The 15,352-nt window shown below is 43.5% G+C and overlaps 1 protein-coding gene across 2 annotated transcripts in view; it reads right to left on the bottom strand.

The window, feature by feature from the left end:
• Window positions 1-15,352, bottom strand: part of IFT52 (intraflagellar transport 52) — a 40,886-nt gene continuing 25,534 nt past the window's right edge. For both annotated transcript variants that reach the window (XM_039248510.1, XM_039248511.1), the window contains 6 exons: window positions 15,217-15,285; window positions 10,365-10,519; window positions 5,934-6,021; window positions 4,973-5,081; window positions 1,853-1,998; window positions 1-293 (listed from right to left, as the gene is read on the bottom strand). In XM_039248510.1, coding sequence (XP_039104441.1) covers window positions 246-293; window positions 1,853-1,998; window positions 4,973-5,081; window positions 5,934-6,021; window positions 10,365-10,519; window positions 15,217-15,285 — 615 coding nt within the window. In that variant the 3' untranslated portion in view covers window positions 1-245. The remainder of the gene's footprint in view (window positions 294-1,852; window positions 1,999-4,972; window positions 5,082-5,933; window positions 6,022-10,364; window positions 10,520-15,216; window positions 15,286-15,352) is intronic.

Below are 15,352 nucleotides of genomic sequence, written 5' to 3'. Positions count from 1 at the left end.
TAAATTATAAAAGTACAGATTCAGTCAGATTTAATCTTAAAAATGGAATGTATCTTACATAAGGATCTTGTTAGAAACGTATACTTATCTGGGCACTACAGAAAAATGCAGACATTCCACAACTCATGGAGGAAAGAGTTGGAGGAAAGAGTGTATAGACAATTTTGATAAGGAATTGAGGAACAATTCAAAACTAGTTTACAAAGAGAATCAGGAGGCAGAAGATGCTTCAAGAGGCATGGTCCTCAGAAATTGTTCTGGAAGGCTGGTTCACTTGTATCAATGTCATGTTCCTGAATGAGGGAATAAGACAGTATTTCAGTACAAAGCATGAAATGGGAAGTCTGGTGTTTTATACTTTGATTAAGATTCTGAATCATCATCAGTTGGGACACAGTAATCTCTGGCTTTAAGGCTGAATCCAGCTGAAGAATCAAGTTTTCACTATCAGGACAGGGCTTTTGACTACTGCTCACCACCCACCACAATGAGCGGGGAGCAAATACAGAAGGCACCGAGGCAAAGACCACACCAGACTTCCTATCTTGGCGTTAGGGGCCTGTCTCTGCCTTGCCAGCAGGGTGAGTATTGCTGAGAACCTACATGAACGCCAGCCCCCATTTCAGTGCTTCGCAGGTATATCAACTCACTTCTGGGTTCCCCATGGCATTTATCTCCAAGTGCTGTAATTGCCCCTATAGTATTCCAGTCTCCTCCACTGCATGTGGCTCAGGAAGAGATCGCAAAGGCCACCTTCATCTTGTTTACTACCACAGCCCTGACCTCTAGCACCGTGAGTACCCAGCAGAGTCAGCCCCTGCCAGTAAGTTCCAACCTTTCCACTCAGCACATACAAACCTAAGTATGTATATATTTGTAGCCCTTCCCCCACAACCCCACTTACCACATCATGCATGTCTTCCCAAGTCCTTAAACATTCTTCTAAACATTTTTAATCTTAGAGATGCACCCTAGGTACTTAACTAGTTCCATACTGATGAAGATTTTTCTTCTATTAAAACAATGCTACACAAAGGATCCTGGTTGGTAGATCTACATACATTCAGGATTATATTACTAAGACAAATTCTGAGGATTAGAATTGCTGTGTCAAAGGAATATACATTTTGAGGGCTTTTGAACAATATAAAAAAGATCTCCAGAAAAGTGGGACAAATTTATTCTCCCATTGGTAGAATAGGTAGTATATAAATGCCCATTTACAACAGTGGTTGAACATTTAATTTTACAAATCTCATCAAGGAATAGACACAATGAAGGCCAGGCATAATTTTAAAGTCCTTGGACCTCAGTCCAGAGAAAGATGATTTCTGACATAAGGTGCTGACCTCATGGCCTGTTTCTGTATCCCGTGCTCAGATCTCTTTAGCAACACTGGCATCACTGCTATGCCCCCAAAAAGCCAGGCTAAGCCCAGCCTTCAGAACTTTGCACAGGTCTCCCCTCTGCCAGGGACACTCGTCTCCCAGCATGCATGGCAACATTCCTCAACACTTTGAGGGCTTTGCTCCAATGTCACCTTTGTAGTGAGACCTTCCCTCACCACCCTATTTAATACTGCCACATCAGCACACTTGGTCCCTGCTCTACTTTCTCTATGCCATCACCTTCTATCATACAATGTGATTTACTTCTCTACTATGTTTACTGTCTATTGCCAAGCTCCTCCAGCTAGAATAGAAGTGCAGGGGTTGTTGTCTGTTTTGTCTAGTAGATAATAAATACTTGCAGAATGAATGAATGGCATAAAATAAGAGATTTCCAGTTTATGGAAGATACTATACCAAGATCCCAAGTGGGCTTCCACTTCAGTGAGCTTTCTAGACTCTACCTGATTCAATTTCTTGAACTCCACCACTTGGAAGAAGATGTGCTCAAGGATATGTTTGGCATCTTGTTGGTCCTTTGGTAGTTTACTGGTTACTCCAAGAATGTCACCACACTTCCTGACGTAGAATTCCAGGTCTTCTTCAGTACCTAAGCACAGGTGGAGCAGTTAGATTAACCCTTATTTCCTGTCCTTCCCCATGTACAGACTTACTGTGGTACAGGTGTCCCCTTGTCAAGTTCCTATAACTCTCAAGATCACTCACCCTTTCCTAGGGTAATGTGACCACAGGACTTAAACAGTAACAAACTAAAGAGATCTCTGATGTGTTGCTTTTATAAATTAGGAAAAAAGTGTGACACTCCTTGTTTTAAAATTTTTTAATATTTATTTCTGAGAGAGAGAGAGAAAGACAGCATGAGCAGAGGAGGGTCAGAGAGAGAGGGAGATACAGAATCTGAAACAGGCTCCAAGCTCTGAGCTGGCTGTCAGCACAGAGCCAGATGTGGGGCTCGAACCCACAAACCATGAGATCATGACCTGAGCCGAAGTCGGATGCTTAACCAACTGAGCCACCCAGGCGCCCCGTGACACTCCTAATTAGAATAAAGCTGGGGGAGGGTGCCTGGGTGGCTCAGTCCTTTAAGTGTCGTCTGACTCTTGATTTCGGCTCAGGTCACGGTCATCCAATTAATGAGTTCGAGCCCCACATCGGCCTCCACACTGACAATGTAGAGCCTGCTTGGTATTCTCTCTCCCTCACCCTCTATCTCAAAATTAAATAAATACACTTTAGAATAAAGCTGGAATGGTGCTGGCTCTCCTACTCCCAGATCCAGCATTCCTATATTACAAAGAATAGGAGGAACCAGAAGGAAATCAAATTGCCATTCTCTGAATACAGCAAGAACCATTATGAGAAGGGCATATGGGTATTTTAAATAGCATTTATTATAGTAATATTATAGAAAAAGGAAATTAAAGAAGAAAAAAATCACTCATAATTCCACCAATAACATATCTCTGTGTGCCCATTCCCAGTAGGCCTATGTCAAGGATGGACAGTTATTACAGCCCTTCTTACACTGTACTGTAATTCCTGTTTTTCCCCCTTTTTTAAAAAAATAATTTTTTTCATGTTTTATTTATTTCTGAGAGAGAGAGAGAGACAGTGTGAGCAGGGGAGGGTCAGAGAGAGAGGGAGACACAGAATCTGAAGCTGGCTCCAGACTCAGCTAGCCGTCAGCACAGAGCCTGACATGGGGCTCAAACCCATGAACCCTGAGATCATGACCTGAACTGAAGTCGGACACTTAACTGACTGAGTTACCGAAGCGCCCCCTGTTTTTCCCCTTCTGATGTGCATTTTTTAAAGCTATGATAGAAACGTAAACTTTTTATTAAAATATTCACCCCATAGGGGCACCTTGGTGGCTCAGTCAGTTAAGCATCTGAGTCTTGATTTCAGCCCAAGTCATGATCTCACAGTCAGTCGTGAGATCGAGCCCCATGTCTGGCTCCACACTGGGTGCAGAGCCTGCTTAAGATTCTCTTTCTCCCTTTCCCTCTGCCCCTCCCCTACTCGTGCATGCTCTCTCTCTCTCTCAAAAAAAAAAAATTCAAACCATACAGCTGCAAAATTTCTTGCCCCAACTCTATCCCCACCAATACCACCTAAGATAATATGTATGCCTACATATCTACTTATGTGTAAAAAACAGGATCAAACTATAATAGTTCTGTAATTTGCTTTCATCATTTAACAATGTCTCACTGACATCTTATGTCAAAGCTTATGTTCTATATCTTTTTTTTAACAGATGTATAATATTTCATTATTTTTTAAAACAATCCTTCTACTGATGGGGCGTTAGACTGTTGCCAATTTTTTACTGCTACAATTAATATCTCTATAGCTATGTTTTTTGTTTCATATTTCCACAAGGATTTCTATAGGATAAATTGTTAGAAACAGAAATGCTAGGTCAAACCATCTGACTCTTCACAGGTGTGTTATTCCTATTGGACCAATCACTACATCTTGCTAATTTTTGATTGCTCAGCACCTACCACAATGCTTAACACAGAAGAGAGATGCAATGAAACTAATTTGACAATAAACTATTTGTAAAAAAAAAAAAAAAAAAAAAAAAAAAAAAAGGAGAGAGATGCAGTTAAGGTGTTCTACACTGAACTGTTTTCATTTTTGCACTCCTTCCTGGTCCTTGGGCACATTCAGATGTTGTTAATAGTTAGGATCCTACTGAACATGGAATTTTATATCCTGCCCTTCTTCATTTAGGATTCTCACTTAAGTTCTATCAGTTTAGTTGTGTTTTAGAGCTGGTCACTGTCTGGAAGCCTCTTTTATAATAACATGGTGTCCCATCAAATAAATGTGACACAATTTACTACCATTCTCCGGGTAGTGTACACTAAGCCTATTCATAATTGGCTAAATAATTTTTATTCGTAATTTTAAAAATAACATAGTAATCATCTGTATGCCTTCATGTATCTCTGTAGATTAGATTCCCAGAAATGGGGTCACTGCCTCAAAATGGATGGTTAATTTTATGCCTCTGAGCACATGTGTGCAGGCCCATTTGCTATGCATGTCAGAGGGAGCACTGGGCCAAGAGTCAGAAGAACCACTCACCACGTAGGGATGTGGCTTGGGGCCTCACCTCCTCATCCACATGTCAAGGTGGGTACACATAACTCTCTTCAGGATCCCTTCTGATCTGAAGTCTCTATAATTCTTCTGGCCTTGACTGAATTTTCTTATTTAACTGCTCATATGACCAATGACCTAGACTTGCTAAGTGGCAGCCAGGGTCAGAATGCATCCTATGGTTACTCAATAAGTCAGAACTAAGCCATACAGGGGTTAAAGCTGAGACCTTGGCTTCTGCTTTGCACTATGTTCTAACTCACTGAGCAAACTGGCCTGAGAGAAACAACTGACATCATTTACATGAAATAAACAGAAACTGTCATTTTACACTGCCATTCTATATTTCGTTCTCTCTGAACAAACTCTAGCTTTCTCTCATGGCAAATCTCACAAGTTCACAACTACATAAAACAAAAGAAAACAAACAAAAATCTGGCCAAACTTACACTTATTGGTAATCTGAGCGAGGCGAGCCTTCTCCGAAGAGAATGTTTCATCCAAGTCAAACAGTTCCAGTGGGGGAGGCGGTAACTCCCTGAAGCTAGGAGGGAAAACCTGAAAGGAAATCAGGTCTTTCATGAAAGAATGTATGCAAAGGCTCAACTGACAGTGATAAGATGCAAGGGAAACGAGAGGCCAACTTAGCCCTTCCCTGGGATGAACCACCCAAATGCCTGTCACCTCTTCCTGCCCTAACCCATTAGACCATATCAAGGGAGACAACTAGTGCACTGTAAGAGGCAAGCAGAACCAGCTCTAAAACACCACTAAACTGACCCAACTGACACAACAGTGCCCACTAACTTGTGTAAGGACAAAAGCTTGGGGATAATTAGACTTGTGTTGAACATCTGTTTGGGCAACTTGTTTCTCATTTAACTATGAGTTCATTAGGGTCAGAAATTGGGCAAGCAGACGTAGATGAATGTAGAAAGCACATTCCAGAATGTGGTGGGATGAGACCGTTTTGAAGGTAAATTGACTTAATTTGGACTGGAATGCTGAAAGTGACCTATACACATGTGACTACCCCCTGGGCTATCGACTGTGCCATGAATCTGAGGGCCTGTTGCCTGGAAAGCTACAGCGCAAAGCATTTCCTCCTTTCCACCCAGGATTTCTCATATATGCCCTCCAAATACACAAGATGGGAAAAGCTTAACAGCCAGAAAAGTCCATGCCCTTGATTTCTCAGCTGGGAGCTATAGCCAGTGGAAGTCCCTACAGAATACTAATAGGTTCGGTCTCTGCATGTTTAGAGCCAGAGAAACACAACTTCCTGAGAAGTGCTGTATGCACTGGATGTACATACACTCATGGTTGGAAGGACCCATATGATGGCCCAGTTGGCAAGTAAGGGCAAACAGTGGGGTTCTGTAGCGGGATCCTCCAAGCACACCTACTCACCGCTGGCTGAAGGGCTGGCAGTGGGGTCTCAAACTGAGGTTGGATGAGCTGGAGAGGTTCATGTTTCACATTTAGCTGCTCATGGGCCCTGTGTTAGCAAGAAAACAAAAAAGCAGGGATGACGATGAGACACTGTGGCAAAGCACATCTAACTGACCACACTGCGCTGTTCTCCATCAAATCAGGTGGTTCAACATTTTCACAGAAAAACACACAATATGTGCTGGTTTATGTAATGTAACGATCCTTTCACAAATCTTCTCTACTGTATCGTACAGCACAACTATACTGAGAACTGAAGGGGAAAGTTTTTTCAAGTTTCCCATCAGGGTTCTCCTAAATAGGCTTTTTATTTTTATCCAATGGACACTGTAAATGTGGTAACTCACTCTGTTTCCTTATTTGTTTTCACCACCAAGAGACAGGAGTCAAATCTGAAGTCTGCTTCTGGCAACTGAACAGATCTGTAGATTATACACCTCTGTGTGCTCATTCACTCAACAAGTATTTACTGAATACATACTATGCACCTGGTGGTTTTCTACACTAGGAAAACAGCAACGGTGAAACCAAAAGACCAAGGCAGCCCTCGTGAACTTACATTCTACTGGAGGAGACAGATTAACAAAACCCTAGATGATGAGTATCAATATGTAGTAAGAAGAAAAACAAACCAGGACACAGGGATAGAGACAGGGAAGAGGCAGGGGGTGCAGCCTGTCAGAGAAGCCCTGAGTGAAGGGAGGGAAGAAGTCATGAACTTACTTTCAAAAGTATTCCAGGCAGAGGCAAGAACAAGGAGAACAGGAATAAGGGTTCTATTTTCACAGAACCTCAGGGCAGCCAGAGTGGCTGTAGCAGAGAAAGAATGCCAGTGATGAGTTTATAGAGCCAAGTGCTGATCTTACCCTGTGTTTCTTTTTGATTATAGCTTCCTCTCTGCCTCCATTCTCTCAAACATTTCTTTTATCCTTTTGCACTGTACATAATTTTGTAAGCTGGCTCAACTCCTCTGGAAATGAGGCAAATTAAAATATACTCACCTATTTTAAACTATGTACACATTTGTGACCTTTTTAAAACTAAGCTAAACAAGCAAATGCCAATGGATGTGGACGAAGTTCATGCCTGCTTCTGTGGACAAGTGATTTTAGAAAGGAAAGAGGTCTGGGACTGCAGAAAGGCACTTAGCTAAGCTTACTGCTATCATCTCCTCCACTGTTCCCAGATCCCTGGGGAGAAGCTTTCCTGGCAATACATAAGATCCCTAGGGAGGGAAGAGAAATAACTTTCACTGAGTACTGACTGCATGCAACATATTGTGCCTGACTCTGTGCTAGGCACTTAAATTTATTTTGCTTAATGCTTAAAACAACCTTGGACAGTGGGTATAATCTCTTATAGAAGAGGAAGGAGAAGTATAGAGATTAAGTAGCTTCCCAAGGTCACATGGTTAAGCAGTGACAAAGGCAAGATCAGAACCCAGAGCTGGCCAATCCCTGCCAACCAGAAGCCCCATGACTCAGTCTATACTGACGGCAGAATGTCATTAGGGGCACTGTTTAAGCTAAAGGTCCCACCACTGGCACACAAAGAATCCTGCGGTCATGATTTTCTGGCCTCGGCATCCCAGCCATGATTTTCTGCTTTCTATCCCCAGATGGAGCTGGCTATACTGAAGCCCTGTGTGAATAATAAAACAAACCCCATTGCATCTTCTCTTTTTTGCTCAGCTCACCACTTGCCCAAATCTTCCTCTTCCAATTAGTCAACGTGTACTTGATGGGGGTGGGGAAACTAATCTTAAATCAGGAAAGCCTAATTCAGAAAGCTGGCTGTGGAATGCGGGGGCAGGGGGGTTAAGGGGAGGAACAAATGCCGATGCTAAATAGAAACCTGTGTAATGGGGCTGAGCTATCTATGTCCAGAACACTCCGGCCTGACCTCTGGCACTGTGTTTTCACCACTTTGTGTCTCAGTCCCCAACCCATTAGTCCATGAACTCAGAAGGCAGGGACTCCATGCTCTTTGTCTCAACCTCAGCCCCACAGGCATCAATGAATACCAGATGGACAAATGAAGTTACTTCAGAGCAACATCATATAGATGTTTAAATATATAAAGGCTAGTAGAATTTTTACTAGAAAAGAGGAATTGCATTCAAAAGATGTTACTAGCAAATCCAAATACATAAGAGCACCATATAGAAACTGGCCTGTAACTACTGTCCTTTGCTTTGGTATAAAAGACAAATAAATTAAAAAGAGCTGTCCAAGCTCCAAAATATATATTACTTGACTCTGATGACTCTAAAATAATGGTTCCAATCAATCCCGCATTCAACACAGTCACAATGGCCTGATCTAAACCGTATCAGACGACGACAGAAAGCAAAGACAGAAACTGGTTGGACTGTAACTGTAAGTCACAAGTGGGGCAGCCTGCTGTGCCTTTGGTTATTCTGAGAAGGTTCTAACCACAGAAGAGGGGGAGCCCTCGGCCCATCTGCAGGCCCTCCTGCTTCCCTGTCTCCCAGGTCTTTCTCCCTCCCACGGCTTCCAGGGGCTCTCCTGCTGCCCACACTCCCCTGCCCCTCCAGCTCCTTCTCCCCAGCTTGTCAAAGGCCGTCCTCTTTTCCTTCCTGCTCAAAAGCAAGGGCAGCTGTGAGCCCTGTCTCCAACCCAATTCCCATTCCAGTGCTGTCCCTGAGAGTCTCCAGCCCTTCCCCCCACTTCTCTAATCATCTTATCTAGGCCTCTTCAACGTCTACACTGGTAGTTCCACCTGCATTCTTCACAGGGCAGCCTCTCAGCCACAAAAGAAGGAGGCGCCCGGAGCACAACTCCTCTCTCTCCCCTCTCCCCGTATCCTGAGAGCCGGTCCACAGCACCGCCAGGCACCCAGATCCCCAGGGGAGAAACCACTGTCTCTGACCTTGCCGTCACAGCCTTCCATGGCCTGTGGCTTGGGATTCTTTCTTCCCAAACATCTCTTGAAAGAAACCACAGCTACAGCTCCCACAAGTGCCGCCCCTCAACCCTCTAACCTACTGTCAACAGTCGCCTAGATGGTTTCTTCTACTTCTTTTTTCCGATCAATTGTACAAACTGCTGCAAGGCTTTGTTTTCCCTGGTTTTAGAAAACAGATTCGATACTGTCCCTGCTCTAGGTCTTTACTAGCGTCCCATTCAGGAATCCAGCCCTTGTCCTGAGCCTCAGGCTGTCTGCCCTGGCTTCTCATTTCTGTGATGCTCAGGCATGTCTCAAGTGCCCACGCTGGAGAACACAGATTGGTGCAGGGGACTTCAGAGGACCAAGCTTTCAACTATTACTAAGTTGGCCTCATTCCAAGTCCAGGCTAAATGTAGGTCGAAGAGCAGTTAGTAATAAACTTACTTGCCCGGACACACCTGTACATGTGAACATGTGAACTCTGCATAGAAGCTACATTGTTGCCCACCTCTCTCTGTGAACATCTCTGCCATCTCCTGAAGCCTCTCCATTCCTTACGGGGGAGCAACCCGAACAGTGCCAAGCACATACAAGGGCCCCCAAATTGTTTGTTGGAATAATCAATGCCTGGCCAAGAGGGCCCTCTTTTATAAAGCCTTCCCTGCCCACCCCCTTCAGAGTCAAACTCTCTCTTCACTATGCCCATGTTTAGCATTAATACAATGACCTTGTACCAGAGCCTCAGTCTGTCTCTTCCATAAAACCTTTAACTGTGGACACAGTGTCTGGCATAGGAGGAGTTCAGTAAGTATCTGGGGAACCTGAACATAAATACAGCAGTAGGAAGTCAGACACTCATCTGTAGTTTACACCCTTAGCCTTTGGTTTATTCAGATGTAGAGCCTGTGCCTGGCCAAAGATGCTGAAAAATGCTGGCATCAGTCCCTGTCCTTGTCATTAGGAAGGGACAAAAACAATGAGCAGTTAACAGAGCAGGCACTCAAATAAGGGAAAGCCCCGGTCTGAAAGTCATTCAGGCTTCCACCTTGGGAAAAGACCTTACCGCCTCTAAACCTGGTTCCTCAGCTGGAAATGCAGCAGGTAATTCAGAGGTAATTCGAAGTATGAAGTGAAGTAATAACATGTGGTGCCTGCAGGGTCCCTCGCCTACCCAACTCACTTCACTGGGGGTTCCTGGGAGCAGGAGACCCTCTGCGCTGAAACTAGGAAAGTCCTAGGCAAACCAGGACAAGCTGGTCGCCCTAAATGCCTGACACAGAGCCTGGAACACAACAGGTGACTAATAACTGCAACCCCCACCCCAATTTTCCCAGCTATCTTTGTCAACCTCATCAGAGATCTGAGAACATGTTTTGCATACCACATATGCCATGACCCTATCTCCTGTCCCCAGGCTCATGTTTTCAAACCAAACACTCAGAATGGAGTGCAGTGCAGCTGAGAGCTACAGGTACTGACTTGATGACCTTGGGGAGGGAGGTGGTATCCAGCTGGTAAATGGACAGGTCGAAGAGGGTGGTAAAGTCTCTTGGGTTCTCATCGCCCTCCTGGAGACACACTCGAAGCCGCTCTGACAGGGTGGCCGTGTCGGGCAGCATCATGTAGTCGGAAATCTGAAAGGGTTCATCACACAGCACAGCAGGAGTCAGAATTTCATCTAACTCTAAAGTGTTACTACTCTCTTGCCAAGAGACTTCACTGTTTCTGGTCACTAACTACTAAACCTTAAATAAGCCACTTCATGTGCAAAGAGGAACAAAAGTCACTTGGCTAACCTCCAATGCTGGTTAAATCCAACTCTGTAATTCCTCACGCAGTACTAAACACAGCTGGATAAACAACCACACCGACTGGCATCCTTTTAATTTCGTGACCACTGATCTCAAGTCCTCAGCAATCAGCTGTGTCTGTCTAGTTCATTCATATCCCATTGTCCTAGGCAATACCTTTCCTTGTGTCACTTCAACCATCTCAAACAATTTTACCTTTCTTAATTTTAGCTGAGGACTTTGTTTCTTTCCTATTTCAGTTGAGAAAACAGAAGCAATCATAAAGACAGTCCACAAGCTCCCACTACAGCTATCCACCCATCAGCATCTAGGCCATACACTTGGATTCCTCTCCTGTTACATGTATGAACCGCCTGTGACCCCAGCACAGATGCCCCTCCCACTTGGACACTAGACCCCAGAACTTCTCACCTAACCAAGGACATGCCTCCAGCATTGCTAAGAGCCCTAAATGATGACCCATGCTGTGTGCTGGTAACTGTAAGAGACCAGGAAAACCTAAATGTCCATCAAGAGGAGACTGGTTAACTATATACTATAGTACAAAAACTGGAAAGTAGTTTTAAAGAAACAAAATAAATAAAAATAAACCTCTTTATATATAAATAAGGAAAGACCTCTAAGACATATTGCCAATTTTAAAAACGAAGGTGTAAACACACACGGTGTATATAGTACCATTTGTGTAAAATGGAGGAAGGAGGAAGGAGACACACACACTCACTTATTTGCTTATAGATGTATAAAATATCTCTGGAAGAATATACAAGAAATGGTTGAGATTGCTGTCACTGGGGAGGGGGACAAAGTGGTTCAGCAAAAACAGGAGGGAAACTTTTGTGTATGCTTTAGAATTCCAAACTGTGAATGCATACCTACCTAAAAAGTACATTTAACTTTTAATTTTTTTTTTTTACAAATAGTTTATTGTCAAATTAGTTTCCACATAACACTCAGTGCTCATCCCCACAAGTGTCCTCCTCCATGCCCATCACCCCCCTCCCCCCCACATCCATCAGTCCTCAGTTTTTGTCAGCATTCAAGAGTCTCTCATGGTTTGCCTCTCTCCCTTTCCCCCACCATTTCCCCCCTTCTTCTCCCCCTTGTTCCTCCGTCAAGGTCCTCCTAATCCTCCTATACGTGCAAACATATGATATTTGTCCTTCTCTGCCTGACTAATTTCACTCAGCATAACACCCTCAAGGTCCATCCATGTTGCTACACATGGCCAGATTTCATTGTTTCTCATTGCCATGTAGTATTCCATGGTATAGATAAACCACATCTTCTTGATCCATTCATCTGTTGATGGACACTTAGGCTCTTTCCATGTTTTAGCTATTGTGGAGAGTGCTGCTATGAACATTGGGGTACATGTGCTCCTATGCCTCAGCATTTCGGTATCCCTTGGGTAAATTCCTAGCAGTGCTATTGCTGGGTCATAGGGGAGTTCTATTGTTAGTTTCCTGAGGAACCTCCACACTGTTTTCCAGAGGGGCTGTACCAGTTTACATTCCCACCCACAGTGTAGGAGGGTGCCCGTTTCTCCACATCCTCGCCAGCATCTAGAGTTCTCTGATTTGCTCATTTTAGCCACTCTGACTGGCGTGAGGTGGTATCTCAGTGTGGTTTTGATTTGTATTTCCCTGATGAGGAGGGATGCTGAGCATCGTTAAAAGTACATTTAACTTTAAATAAACGCACGCTGGCAACAAGAAGTTGACTCCTAACTGCTCTCTGGAATCCCCGGCAACAAAGTGTTCTACATTCTCCAGGGCCAGCACTTGAGGAAACAGGCCTGAGCATTACAGAAATAAGCCTATACAAATAGGCTCATTTTTCTCTATATCCCAAGAGTCAAAAACTCCCCTAGTCCTCAAACTTTTCTTAGATAAGAAAACAGGAGAGGAACATAAACAGCTGCTTTTCCCCCAACACTTGTCTGTGTTAGAAGTTTCAGGGAAGAGCATCAGTAAGAGCTACGCAATCCCAAAGGTCCTGAGGATGGCTCTCATCTTTGCACAGACTTGCTACAAAATCCTAGTTCAGAAAACCATCAAGGACTTAGATGTCCAGACAGAAACATAAGAGTGTTCCCAAGACCACTGATTTTCATGATTTCCTAGCAGATTTGGAGGTTAAAACTTGTCACGTAAATCCTCTTAGCTCTTTACTCAGCTACCATTTCATTAAGTAACATTTGAAACTGAGCTGTTGTCTAGGTTTGAAACTTATTCCAACATAAGATTTGATCTGAAATCATAGGAAGTTTAGATTTTCAGAATTTCTTACTTTGAAGCATTACTGGGTCCAGCATTTTACTTGCCAAAGCCTTACAATGCAAAGGACATTTGCACCAGGTCTTCTATGCAGAACATACATGAGACTGTGATTTTAGAGAAAGGCCTCAATGACCTCTGGCTCCCTACTGACACCTCCCTTCTGAACCAGTCCAGCGTTGCATGTGGTGGACAGTGAACAACAGAGCAGTAGAAAAGGCACAGGCTCCAGATTCAGCCTGACATGCACATTAGTTATAGCTGGCCAGGTATCAATCTCAGCGGGGACCTTGAAGAACGTACTTACTTCCATTTTCTCAGCTAGAAAACAGGAGTGACAGAAACTTAGTAAGAGCAGGTGGCCATGCAGACCAGGAGCAGATGTGGCATCTTTTAGTGATGCTTCCCTCAGCCCCCAATGTTCTAACTGGGACTGGCTGCAGCCAAAGATCCCATCCACTCAGAGTTGGGTTTTGTGAGATCTGAAAAGTGAATTCCTGACTACCCCAATTATTTTATTTGGGGGGCTTTATCACTTTTCAGGAGGAATTTAAGCAAAATATCCATACACTGCATACTTCCATATGAGGGAATATTTTAGACATGGGGCTCTCCTGTTTCCCAACCCAAGTCAGTTCTTGGGAGGCCACACCCTCAGCTGAGGGAGGAAGCAGGCAGAAGGCCACCGTTTTTGACCATCTTCTCACCCACCCCCTGCTACCCACAGCCAGGAAATCATTTTCCTGACACTTCAGAGTTTAAGAAACATAGATGCTATTGTAGAACAAGTGGACTTTGGGTTTTTGTTTGTTTTTTGTTTTTTTTTAATATTTTTAAAAATAAACATTTTTGGGTTTTTATTTTGAGAGAGAAAGAAAACACACACGCACACATGAATGAGAGAGAGGGGCAGAGAGAGGGAGAAAGAGAATCCCAAGCAGGCTCCGTGCTGTCAGCGCAGAGCCCAACACAGGGCTTGATCTCACAAACTATGAGATCATGACCTAAACTGAAATTAAGAGTCATATGCTTCACTGAGTCATCCAGGTGCCCCGGAACAAGCAGACTTTGAATCAGGAGACCTGGGTTTGGGTCCTGGCTCTGCAATCGTTTGCACTTGGGGCATACTGCTATCTTGCAGAATTTCTGTTTCCTCATCTCAAAGACAAGAATAACACCATCTCCTTCCCAGGGCTGTTGTAAGGATTACATAAGAGATCTATGTGGAAATATATAATATACAGTGCTTGTATACAATAAATACAAGGGTTTAAAAAAGTCTGAGAGCTGTATACCACTTCCTACACCTTCCAATGTAATAAGTATACATCTATTAAATGAGGCCTCACAATCATCCTGTGAGACAGAGAGCATAGGTACTGGTATCCCCACTTCACAGATAAGAAAACCAGGACAAGAAAGGGTTAGAAGTAGCCCGCTTAAGGTCTGATGGCCAGAATGGAGCCGGACTTGGAAGGCAGGTTTCTGGTCCCTATTTCCATGCTGGTCTCACTCTCCATCACCTGATAAACAGCATCCAAAAGCCTTTAGGAATGTTGTTCCTAAAGGCCCCAAAATTATAGTTTAAAAGTTAAATTCTGCTGACGTCTATTCATAAAAAATTATTGTTATACCCTTCGTATTTCTGAAAGAAGTATTTCTCTATAAATACTGATTTTGAAAGCTTGCCCAAGGAGCATATACAGAGAGAGGCTCCCAACTCAATTAATTCTATAACTTATTGATTTATTATATTTTTATAATGTGGCTTTCATCACCCCAAAAAGCATCACTACTTTCCATCTGTCTTTTAAAAAAATTTTTTTTCTGTTTATTTATTATTGAGACAGAGAAACAGAGCATGAGTGGGGGATAGGTAGAGAGAGAGGGAGACACAGAAACTGAAGCAGCCCGACACGGAGTTTAAACCCACAAACCGTGAGATCATGACCTGAGCCAAAGTTGGACGCTTAACCAACTGAGCCACCCAGGCACCCCACTTTCCATCTGTGTTACAGATAAAGTAAGAGATACATATTCCTTTGGAACCATTAGAAGTGGTGCTGGCAGGCTCGACCCATTTGTACACTTTGAAGGGTTTTTTTTTTTTTTTAAGTAAGTTCACACCAAACATGGGGCTCAAACTCACAACCTGGAGATCAACAGTTGGAGACTCTTCCAACCGAGCCAGCCAGGTGCCATTCAGTCTGAAGTTGTTTTTAATGATTCACAGACCCCTACCTCTGGGTCCTCAGCATCAATCTGGTTTAGGTGGATGTCTTCTGTTGTGAGCCACTGGAAAACAACATCCTGGATTTAAAAAATAAACACAGAATGACACTTGGTTATTTAAGAAAACCAAAGCAGGACCAGATAA

The sequence above is a fragment of the Hyaena hyaena genome, unplaced genomic scaffold (genome assembly GCF_003009895.1).
Source record: "Hyaena hyaena isolate Hyena2069 unplaced genomic scaffold, ASM300989v1 scaffold_312, whole genome shotgun sequence".
Classification (NCBI taxonomy): Eukaryota; Metazoa; Chordata; class Mammalia; order Carnivora; family Hyaenidae; genus Hyaena; species Hyaena hyaena.
Note: the sequence above shows the minus strand (reverse complement) of the source record. Positions and strands in the feature narration are given on the sequence as shown.